The sequence below is a fragment of the Pseudophryne corroboree genome, chromosome 6, assembly GCF_028390025.1.
Source record: "Pseudophryne corroboree isolate aPseCor3 chromosome 6, aPseCor3.hap2, whole genome shotgun sequence".
Taxonomy (NCBI): Eukaryota; Metazoa; Chordata; class Amphibia; order Anura; family Myobatrachidae; genus Pseudophryne; species Pseudophryne corroboree.
The window spans coordinates 529,646,700-529,658,781 of NC_086449.1; the positions used below are offsets into that span (position 1 = coordinate 529,646,700).

The 12,082-nt window shown below is 41.5% G+C and overlaps 2 protein-coding genes across 7 annotated transcripts in view; one reads left to right on the forward strand and one right to left on the reverse strand.

The window, feature by feature from the left end:
• Window positions 1–6,000, reverse strand: part of RXYLT1 (ribitol xylosyltransferase 1) — a 113,347-nt gene extending 107,347 nt beyond the window's left edge. The window contains exon 1 of one of the 2 annotated variants that reach the window (XM_063927579.1): window positions 5,880–6,000. In XM_063927579.1, coding sequence (XP_063783649.1) covers window positions 5,880–5,973 — 94 coding nt within the window. In that variant the 5' untranslated portion in view covers window positions 5,974–6,000. The remainder of the gene's footprint in view (window positions 1–5,879) is intronic. The other variant, XM_063927578.1, reaches the window with a different exon arrangement.
• A 199-nt stretch (window positions 6,001–6,199) lies between these two features.
• The window catches only part of HAL (histidine ammonia-lyase), a 96,149-nt gene continuing 90,266 nt past the window's right edge, over window positions 6,200–12,082 (forward strand). Inside the window, exons 1-2 of one of the 5 annotated variants that reach the window (XM_063927582.1) lie at window positions 6,200–6,265; window positions 7,779–8,031. In XM_063927582.1, the coding sequence (XP_063783652.1) occupies window positions 7,785–8,031 (247 nt within the window). In that variant the 5' untranslated portion in view covers window positions 6,200–6,265; window positions 7,779–7,784. Of the gene's footprint in view, window positions 6,266–6,483; window positions 6,616–7,169; window positions 7,250–7,302; window positions 7,322–7,778; window positions 8,032–12,082 lie in introns of those variants that run through there. The other 4 variants (XM_063927583.1, XM_063927581.1, XM_063927580.1 and 1 more) reach the window with 4 other exon arrangements.

The following is a 12,082-nucleotide window of genomic DNA, read 5'->3' on the forward strand; positions in this document are numbered from 1 at the left end:
AGGGGTGGTAACTGCCCATTTTCTGGGAGTGCCAGGAAAAACACAGGCGTTCCCAAGCGTTTTCTGGGAGGGTGTGCGAGATGTCAGCTCCGGCCCCGATCAGCCTGTTTGTATCGCACTGTAGGAGTAAGTCCTGGGCTATGCATAGACTGGAAAAATCATTCGATGGTGAGTGAGTTGCGAACGGATTTGCAGATGTCTGCTGCCTGGCTAAGTTTTTACACAGCGTACACATGCTTTCGCACAATTCCACGGGGCGGGGTTTCACTCTCCCTGATCACAGTCCTCTGCAAATTTGCAGCACAGCAATCAGTTCTAAATTAGGCCCGGAATACCCTGAGATTGTTTCCATCCCTTGGTTTTAAGGGATGCTTATGCTCAGAGTGACAAAGGCCATAGCTGTGATGCAGATATAACACAAACAATAACAGCAGAGATAGCAACACAGGGAGCACAGTGTACGAAGGAGAGTGTTCCCATCACAAAACACATATTTGCCCTAATAGATTTGACGAAAAATAAATTGCCCCAAGTGGTTAACTGGACAGAGGACTGTGAGAAGGCCTATGTAGCTTTAAAATCTGCATTAGCCCAGTCACCTGTGCTGCAGGCCCCAGAGTTTAAAAGGAGGTTTATTGTACAGACTGATGGCTCTAACTACGGTTTAGGTGCTGTACTCAGTCAGGTCAATAAGCAGGGGGAAGAACATCCGGTCTTTTTCTTCCCGCGGGAAGTGGCCTATGTCACCATTGAAAAAGAATGTTTAGCCATTGTATGGTCTCTCCAAAAACTGCAGTCATATCTGTATGGACGAGACCACCATAATCACGGACAACAATCCACTCGTTTGGTTGAACAGAGTTTCCGGAGATAATGGCAAACTCCTAAGGTGGAGTCTGGTGCTCCAATAATTCAATTTCATTATTCAGCATAGGAAGGGTGCACAGCACGGAAATGCTGATGGGCTTTAACGCCAAAATGAGCAGGTGGTCAGTGGCGCACAAGTAAGACTGTGATGTGTGTCACTAGACCCCTTATGCTTCAATTTACAGGCAGGAATGGGGCAAATGGGACATTCATTTGCATCCAGTGATATAAGACTTGTATGTAATGTCTACATTTATATTGTAATGGAGTCTGGGACACATCATGGCTCACAGCCTCTCCTCTATGTGAACTTATAGCTACATAGATATGGGAGTAGAGGACACTGCTGTATAGTGGGGAGTCAGAGGTTAGTTTATGGCCCTTACCTTATCTAAGAAGCTATAAACTATACTTAGGAGCAACATTACAGAAAGCCAGGCAAGGTCAAGAAACCTGACCCATTGAAACTTAAGAATACAGCTGTTTAAAAAGTAAATCTGGTTTCTCACTGCCCAGGTACACAGCATTGAGAGAGTTAAGGAAAGGGTGGGGGCCGAAGCTGTGAGGGGGTTATATCTGCCCCTCTCACCCACACTGGGTTGTTAATTTCTGAGGGAACAGCCAAGAGCTGGGCATGCACCATATATCTTACATTGTGAAATCCCTCCACACAGAAGGCTTATCTGCTGTTGAGTAAGTTAGGTTTTCTGAAATTATTATCCTCTTTTGTTTATTTTAAATTGTATCCTAATCGGTGTGTACTTTTAAATATTTCTCCTAATCTTTGTAACTTTTTTGTAACTGAAGCTCTGAAGATATTCTTGAAATTAAACATCTAATTTTTAGTTCTGGTCTGTGTTCTTATGCCCAAAGGCCTCATGGTCCATGCTATCATTTTGTGACGTATTAATAGTTGTGTGTGTAGGCCGAAGCAAAGACGGCCTTGCGTTTAGTCACTAAAACTTCTTGATGGTGGCAGTTTCGGGTTTTAAGTAATCCAGTAGTCATGCACTGCGATTCTCGGATTGGTGTATCTAAGCTCTCACGAGTAGGGCCCTCTTCCCTCATGTGCTTATCCTTTTTCTTACTTTAATAATCTTCAACTGCACCACATCCAGCAGTCTTCTGCCACCTGGTACTTATTCCAGTGTCATCTGCTGATGTAGCTACAGTATGTTTATTTACCCTGTACCTATATTCTCGTCAACTGTAAGTTGCCGTTTCTTGTTTTGATGATTTGTTTAGGAACTCTGTAATTGGGCGCTGCGGAACTCTTGTGGCACCATATAAATAAAGGATAATAATAATAATGGGCGTAACTATTATTGGGTGCAAGGGGTGCCACTGCTATGGGGCCAGAGGTTTAGGGGGGCCTGAACCCAGGTTAAAAAATTGCATACCAATTTCTCAGTTTTGCCTAATCCAAGACCAAGCCTGAATTGTGTGACATTACATGTTTCAATGAAAGGAAGTGTAGCAGTGATATGCAGTGAAGTGAGGCAGAGCCTTTCCTGTCATACTAATGTATACGCCAGAGTTTTGACTATAAAGTATAGGAAAAATACAAAGAATATATTAGAGATATCTTTATATTTTTCTAATCATTTTTATAGTCAAAACTCTGGAGTAAAAGTCTATGGCAGGTGAGGCAGTGCCTCCCCTACCTATATTTTCCCCGCATCTCTGATCAAAACTCACCAATTTTCCAGCAGTATCTACTGCTGCACTTGTGTATAATGCCCACATGCACGCTTGGGCTCATATACTGTATAAATCTGGCTCTCTATTAGCCAGTGCCTACTGAGCCATTTACCTCACTGCACATCCCTGAAGTGTAGTAAATGTTAGAATGGTAAGGGGACACTATAATGTGACATAAATTGAACTGGGTACTGTAATGTGGCACAATATGAACTGAAGGGCACTGTAATGTGTCATAATCTGATCATTGTAATATGGAGGGCACTATAATGTTACATAATAATAATTTTAATGTGGCACAATATAAAGTGGAGGCACTATAGTGCGACATAAGAACTGGGGCACTGTAATGTGGCACAATATGAAATGGAGGCATTATAGTGTGACATAATATGAACTGGGGCACTGTTATGTGACACAATTTGAACTGGAGGGCAAAATAATGTGGCACAATGTGAACAGGGGGCACTGTATTGTTGCACAATATGAACTGGGGACATTGTATGTTATAATGTAAATTGGGGATACTGTGTGGCATAATGTGTACTGGCAGCCCTACAATGTGACATATTGTAACTTGGAAACGTTAATGGTTCATAAAATAAACTAGGGCACTACTATGGGGCATAATATTAACTAGGGCACTACTATGGTTCATAAAATAAACTAGGTTACTAATATGGGGCATAAAATTAAGGTGTTGCTCAAGAAGCATTGGGACCGGGGCCCCTCCCATATGTTGCTCTGGGGCCCACAAAGTTCTGGTTATGCCCCTGTTCATCTTCCTGTTTTGAAACATTTGAAAAGTATCCTTTATTGTTGTAATCTAATTTGGTGTTATGTTAATTCTTATTGTGTAGTTTTTGCTGCCTTGCCTATAAATATCTATATAACTTTAAAAAATATAATTGTCATCCACAAGTTTTTCATGTAACAATTTTTTGGATATTTAAACAAATGTAATGACTTTTGAATTTTGATTCCCAAATCACTAGAAGTGGGAGCATTGGCATATCAATATATATTTTATTCATAAATCACTACCAGGGTGAGGGTCCAATAGAGTAACACTTACAGAAAGATACAAATAAATTCACGGCTTCTATCAAGGAAACAAAAGGGAAGAAAGTCCTGCTTAAAATCTATAGGTGCTATGGATGAACACAATATGAAGAAGAGGGCAGAGTAGGGAAGAGCAGAGACTGAAGAGTTAGGAAGAGGAAAGGTAGACTAGGGACAATATTAGTGTTAAGCACAGTTTGAAGGCTGGGTAGCTGGATGAACGTCTAACGGAATGAGGGAGGGCATTCCAGAGGATGGGATCACCCTGTAGATGAGAGAGAAGATGGAATTTGCTTCTGAATAGTCTAGACAGAGCTAGTAGTGTGAATGTCAGCAGGGAAGGAACAGTAGAGGTAGAGCAACAAGAGCAAAATAAGTAGGCCAGAACAAAGGACAGATTGATGAAAGACATGGCAGGAATTTGGAAAACCAAAGTGGAGTAGATTAGAGTAATCTAGGTGGCAGATGATAAGGGCTTGAATGAGAGTTTTAGTAGCTTCCAGGATACGAAATGACAGGATCTTAGAAATACTGTAACCATAGAAATACAGGATTATGACAAATAGAATATGGAGAGGGTAGGGGAAAGATAGAGTCCAAGATGACACTCAGGAATTAGACTTTGGAAACAGATTAGGAGGAGATGTTATCAAGAGTGGGGTGTTTGTTTGTGTGTGTGTGTGTTTGTGTTTGTGTGTGTGTGTGTGTGTGTGTGTGTGTGTGTGTGTGTGTGTGGGGGGGGGGGGGGGGAGGTTGGCTGGATAGACAGATAGGTGACACAGTAGATGATATAAGAGCAGAAATCAAGAAAATAGACGTACAAATTTTTCGCCATTTGGTTACCCTACCTGCTCACGCTACCGCCTGCCACCAGGGAATATGTGCGCCAAGTAGTTAGATTGACAACATGGTATAATACAGAATCCCTCATTAAAGGCTCACCACCCTTTTAATTAAAAAAATAAATAAATAAATAAAAATGTAATAGACTGATGTTACGTTCTCCTGCTTGAACTATATGGTTGATTGTCCTCATAACCTTGTTTATACTATTCAACAGTGTTTGTACAACTCTTTTATTGGCACTTTCTGTACCTTGCAGTGGTTGACTGTTTTCTCACAAGCAATGTGACATACGACTTGTATTTTATTTTATTACATGTTCCTTCTCAATAAATATATATTTAAAAAAAAAAAAAAATAGACGTACATTTGGGTATCAGAAGCATAGATGGCATATCAGAGGAAGAAAAGAACAACCTCGAGCAGCCCCAATTTTGCACTTTTATACTGTATTTTGTATGTGGACCATACAAATCAATTCTGAATTGTGGCATAAGGTGCATACACACGGAGCGATATAACTGAGCGATTTTGACTATATAGTCAAAATCGCTCAGAAAGTTAGTGCATATCTCTCCATGTGTACACAACCAGCGATAGCGATGCGCGTCCCCGCCAGATCGCTATCGCTGCTAAAAATAGACTGTGCAGGCAAGTCAATTTTGGCTATGTCGCTGGAAAAGAAAAAGCATCCCTTGCTTGAATGAGTTAGCCAAAATCGCCCATGGCCAAAATTGCTGGTAAAGTTAGTCAAAATCGCTGGAAAAGTTAGTCAAAATCTCCTACTGCCAGTTCAAGGGAAATCGCTCAGTCAAAATCTCTCATAGTCAAAATCTCTCCGTGTGTATGCACCTTTAGAGACATAGAATTTGATGGCAGATAAGAACCATGTGGCCAATCTAGTCTGCCCTTTTATGGTTAGGTTATTAGGGTCTGGGGTTAGAGTAGAGTTAGGGGTTTACTTAGGGTTAGGATTAGGGGTGAGGGTTGGGTTATTAGTGTTATTAGGCAATATTCAGAACACTCATGAATTACACAGGTTCTGTGGTTGACTGACTTCAAGCCTGCATTTCACCTGATTTTAATCAGCTAGAGAACCTGTGCAATTCTTAAGTGTCCAAGTTTACAGGGATAACATGGTAAGCCGAAAGCCTATTTATTAAACTAATAAAGTTTTTTTTTATTATTATGGTTTCTATTCTGGCACTAACATTTCAGGTGGTGTTAGCAGGACAAGGAGTACCACTTTGATGCTTGACAAATAGGTACCCCCAACGTGGTTATTATAAGTGGTAACCCTATTAAGATACATATGTAGGGCAAACGCAAGCCTTTTTGAGTGTGATAAATAAGCTTCTGTGGTCAAAATGTTCATGAACTAGCTCTTAGTGCTTGCCCTCACATACCTCTCAACATGATCCATTCCAGGAGGAACCTTTGGAGTCTGTTCATGAAGTAGTGAGAAGTGTGGAGAAGTGAGCCAGTGGAGAAGTTGCCCATGGCAACCAATCAGCTGCTACATATAATTTTATAGAATGCACTTTATAAATGTTACCGCAACACTGATTGGTTGCCATGACACTGGCTCACTTCACTCTTTTCACTGCTTCATGGATAGAGCCCAAAATGCTCTTTTCCTGGTCTCCCCTCTTAATTTATAATTGCCATCACCTGCGTTGAACTAGTTCTTTGATAAGAAAGGTATTTCATCACAGATGATGGCAATCATAAATTAAGAAGGGAGTTCATGAACGGAGCATTTTGTCCTTCATAGAATTGGTCATGTTGGGAGGTATGCCAGACAACCCCTGTATACTAAGCAGATTCACATAATATAAAACTGGGCACAAGAGGAAAGCATTAACCACATGTTAATGATAACAAAGACACACAATTCTGTTAAGTAGTGATATGGTTAATCTCCCTGTGAGGTACCACACCTGGTTTGTGTTTGCCAGTCATCTAGAGAAAAACGTGTCAGAACATAGCTTCTACCTATAGGAACAGCTGTATCTTCTCAGGCCCCTGTGGATGTTTACTCCATTACACTATCACTTTACTGTGTATTTGTCCAGTACTAAGTTGTATAGTACATAACACTATGAACTAATTTTGGATGGCTTCACTTCCAGGTAGTATGAGGTGATTGCAAAATTAACAAAAGGAAAGGGAGTAAGAAAGTAATAAATATATTTAAGATAATATTTAAATTATTATTGCCCAGAGTGCAGTGGAGAAATTTGTTAGTGAAGTCTGTCTGTATATATGGTGCATAGGTACAAAGTAGAATAGTGGACCAGTGACTAAGAGTATATTTATTTAGCAATGTATTTTCAAAACCAATGATTTTTGCAGATTTTGCTGCCATATTTAATAGGGCAATAATAGAAAATCATGTTTGTGTTGCATCACATATCATAGCCCTTCTAAATCTGGCAGGTAATATCTGCAAACATTGAAGGTTTTGAAAATTAATTCCTTAGTAACTATCCCTAAATTGTTGTTTTTTTGTTTGTTTGTTTGTTTGTTTTTTTTCAAATAATTGTGCAGTCAAATGTCAGATTCCACACAGGTGTTTCAAATGTGGATTTGAATTATTCCAACACAATATAATATATATATATAAATATAGGCTTACTATACTATCACTTAAATTTGGGACACTCATGAACTACACAGGTTCTGTCGCTGATTAAAACCAGGTGCAATGCAGGATTGAAGTCAGCCAGCCACAGAACCTGTGTAATTCATAGATGTCCCAGTTTGGGATATTATGGTAAGCAGATATGTTGAACCAACCTCTGTTTGTTAATATGTTAGATTAGGAGTGATCAAACTTAAGACACAGGTAAAGGAATGGAACATTTGACAAGTCTCTGAGAAAACATGAGACTACATTTACAATATGTATATTAAATTAGAGTCCATGTGTTATTGTAATAAATTGTTTACCTATATTTATGGAAGTAATGTACTGAATTTATGAGATTCCAATATGATGTTGCTGTTTACAAATTTAGTGCAGTTACAACAAGATAACTTGATGGTATTTGAACATCTGAAACCCTCAAGGTGTTTTCATAGTACATTTTACTAAAGACAAAAGAAGGTAGGAGTTCACACTCTTTGCCATTGGTCACCTTTCCTCAATCATTAACCTTAAAGGCAGACGTTTGGGGAAAAGCTGCCAATTCCTGTATTCCTTTACTGAACAAATATCTGCATAGATAGCACAGCTAATCCTGAGCATCTTCATCTGGAATCTGTTTTAAGAATCAAATCATTTTTTTTTGTAATCTTTTTAGAGTAATATGCCAAGATACACAGTGCATGTGCGGGGAGAGTGGTTAGCAGTGCCTTGCAAAGATCCTACTAAAACCATTAGATGTCTGGGCAAGGAGGCACTGAGGAGGTACATAAAGAATAAACCTGATAATGGAGGGTTTGAGTCTCTGGAGGATGTCAAGTTTTACCTTCGGAGATGTAAAGGTTTGGGCTTATTGGACCTTGATGACACATTAGAAGATGCATTGGAGAATAATGAGTTTGTTGAAGTTGGTGAGTACAGGAATATTTCTCCTTAATATTGGAAAGTAACAGTGGTTTTTCATATTGCCTTTGAATTGTAAATCTATGACAACCCTCAAGGCTAGAATTCAATTGAACAATGTATTGCGATCGTTATGGCAAGCATTGTGAGATATTGTGGGTTTTTTTTTAAGTGAATTTGTATCACAGAGCTAGTATGCAATTTTGGGTATATTGAATAATGCTTAAAGTATTTTAATAAAATATTGTGGAACGATGCACATACAATATATTGGTTGACAGAGGAGAGAATATGAAACATTTCCAATCCAGTGAAACTATGACATAAGCGAAATTATGCTTAGCAAATAGTGAGTACAATGGACATGATGTGTACGTAAGGTTACTAAACCAGCTATGTAACCTAGCTGCGTATATCCCTACATGTACTGCAGCCTGATTGTGAGCTAATTGTACTCCAGCCATGCAGCTTATAGAAGACATACATGTCTGCAGAATGCCTATAGTCTCAGTATTTCTTTCTTCTTTATACAATGTAAAAGTGGATGAGACTACCTTACATGAGAACTGTTCAGGTTTCTTACATACAATAGGAGTGCTCCTAGATCACCATAAACACATCTGAAGGCTGAAGTATAATGACCACCAAGTGTTCTCATCATTCATCACTGTGACTGTATTCTGACTAACAGAACGCATGCTTACTAATACCTGCTATATAAAAAGCCAGCAATTGGCAACCTACAAGTTTCATATATTGCATGTGGGGACACAGTGTCCACAGTTTTACTTGTTGTTTATGTAGTTTTATGGGATACACATTTTTTAATGAGCTTTTCAGCTAAGTATATATTCTAAATAAACTGTTTACAGTACTTCTAAATCAAACCAGCAGCCAACAGTTTTCTTTTATTTGTGCGCTTTCATTATCTGTTACACAGTACACATTGGTTGATGGATGTCCAGCTCCGCTCTGTGAAGGCAGTCATTTAAATTTATCTTGCGTCCTAGAGGAGACTGAGGTTCCATATAGTACCATGGGGTATAGACGGGTCTACTAGGAGCCATGGGCACTTTAAGAATTTGATAGTGTGGGTTGGCTCCTCCCTCTATACCCCTCCTACCAGACTCAGTTTAGAGAATGTGTCTGGAGGAGCCGGTCACGCTTATGGAAGCTCCTGAAGAGTTTTCTGCATTTATTTTTCTGTTTGTTATTTTCAGGGGCCCATGTTTAGGGGTGTGGCCAGTCTGCAGAGGGGGTGCGGCCTGCCACCTCATTGGTTTGACTAACCATTATAGAGTGCAACGTCTGGGCCCCTTCATAAATATATACTGTAAATTCAGATGCTGCCTGCATGATAATGTACCAGATTAATAACAGCAATGCACTGTAGAAAATACACCATAGTCCAGTATAAGATAACATATGTATGATGTATAATTCAAGTGCACAGTCTGGAACCTGATCCTTAGAGCAGGAGGTGGGCCCCCAGGCAGTGGGGCCCACTGGTGGTTTCCCCTATACTCCTGTGGGCCAGTCCAAGCCTGCACAGTACCCACACTGGCAAACAATGCCTTAAAACGGTTCTGTCTCCATTTTAAGCACAAATTGCCAGTATAAAAAAAGTGGGAAGACTGCGCACCATTGAAGGGGCGGGTCTTCACTATGAGAGGATCCAGCAGCTCACCAGCGCCATTTTCCCTCTGCAGTGAACACTGACTCAGATGCTGACTCACAGGGACGAGCAGCTCCTTCGGTGTGACTTCAGATTACCTCAGCGGTACCAGGGAGTCATAGCAGGGGGGGAGCGATTATTAGTGTACTAAGTCCCAAATCTGGGTACTTGGGGGGGGGGTGTCATTCTGATCTGATTGCACGCTGCTGTTTTTTTGCAGCGCAGCGTTCGGGGCACTACTGCGCATGCGTATGCACCACAATGTGCAGGCATGTCGTACTGGTACAAAGCGGATCGTTGCTGTGCAATGGATTTAACAAAGAATCCATTCGCACAGCCGATCGCAAGGAGATTGACAGGAAGATGGTGTTTGTGGGTGTCAACTGACCGTTTTCTGGGAGTGTTTGGAAAAACGCAAGCGTGTCCAAGCGTTTGCAGGGCGGGCGTCAATTCCGGGACCGGACAGGCTGAAGTAATTGCAAGGGCTGAGTAAGTTCTGAGCTACTCAAAAACTGCACAAACTATTTTTGTAACGCTCAGCTGCACATGTGATCACACCCTTGCACAGCAAATATACACTCCCCAGTGGGCGGCGACTATGCGTTTGCACGGCTGCAAAAAGTAGCTAGCGAGCGATCAACTCGTAATGAACCCCTTAGTCTACGACCCGGCTAAGCTTGGCATTAGCAATAAGGGTGCGTTGTGCTGGCTCCAAATACCTCTGTGTCTCCCTGGAAGGGCTCTTTGTGGGTTAATTGTGTTTTTTAACTTTCGTGTGTGTGTGTGTGTGTGTGTGTGTGACACGTGTATGCTGTCATATTTACAATGTCAGGCAAAGAGTGTGGTTCATGTACAGCAGAGTGTTCCTCTTCCCCAGCGAGCTCACTACTATGTACTCGGGTAGTGCACCTTCTCAGGCTAGCGGGACTGAACCAGCGTGGCTGGATTACATTACAGGAATGATTTCCAATATTTTTAATGAATTGTCCCGCAATGAGAAAGAGACGCAATACTTAAGACAGTCTGAGGATGAGTTATGAACAGAGACTCAGTCCCCAAATCAGCGTCTCAGTCCCCTACCATTTGTCCACAAAAGCGAACTCTGGCCCATGTCCTGCAGTCTGACTCTGACGGGTCAGACATGGAGGAGGGGGAGGTGGATACGGAAGGGGGGATGCTGCTCTGATACAGGGAATACTAGCTCTTCTAGAAACTATCAGAGACATCCTGCAAATTCCTGATAAAATAACAGAGGAGTGTGAAGAATCTTTTTTTTTTTTTTATGTAAAAAAGAAGTCCTCAGTCACTTTTCCTGTGTCAGAGGAATTGAATACCCTGTTTGAAAATCTATGGGTTAAGCCTGATAGGAAATTTCAAAACCCTAAAAGGTTACTCTCATCTTCTCCTTTTCCTCCTGAGGATAGGAAAAAATGGGAACATCCACCTATAGTGGATGCATCAGTGTCCAGGCTGTCACAGAAAATAGTATTGCCTGTCCCTGGTGCAGCCTCCCTAAAAGACACGGCTGATCATTAAATTGAGACTACACTCAAATCCTCGTACACAGCTGCTGGGGTGGCCCAGAGACCCACTATTGCATGTGCGTGGATTACAAAACCAATTGCTAAATGGTCTGGCAACCTAATTGAGGGGTTAGATTCCTTCCCTAGGGGGGGGGGGGATTGTTTTACTCCTGCAATATATACAGGACTCTGCAAACTTCATGGTATAAGCCATAAAAGAGATAGGCTTGCTTAATGCACTCACCACTGCTATGGCAGTGTCAGCACGCAGGGGCTTGTGGCTACGCTAGTGGACTGCTGATGCGGACTCCAGGAAGGGCATGGAAGGCCTACTGTTCACAGGAGAGGCCTTATTTGGAGACGAACTAGACAAATGGATCTCCAAAGCTCCAAATCTACATTTCTTCCTTCCGCAGCTCCCCCATCCAGGAAAGCTTACTCAGCTTCATATTTACAGTCTTTTCAGATGGCCAAGTTTAAGGGCAAATCCAGAGGTGCTTCTACAGCCACCAGAGGCGCAAGAGGTAAACCATGCAAACCAGCAACTGACGATTGTCAGGAACAGAGCTCAGGCTCTGGTTCCTCAAAGCCTTCAGCATGACGGTGGGCAGCGATGCCTGGAAGACTGGCAGGTGGGAGCCCAGCTAAAATTCTTCAGTCACGTCTGAACAAGTTCCTGCCAGGATCCCTGGGTCATAGTTCATATTTCCCAGGGCTACAGACTGGAGTTCCAAGGCTCCCACCTCACAGATTCTTTAAATCAGGCTTACCAGTTTCATGTGATTGTCCCAGTTCCACCTCATCAGCAAAACAAGGGGGACGATCTTCTGACCAGGATCACGGGTGGATTCTGAACCTTTC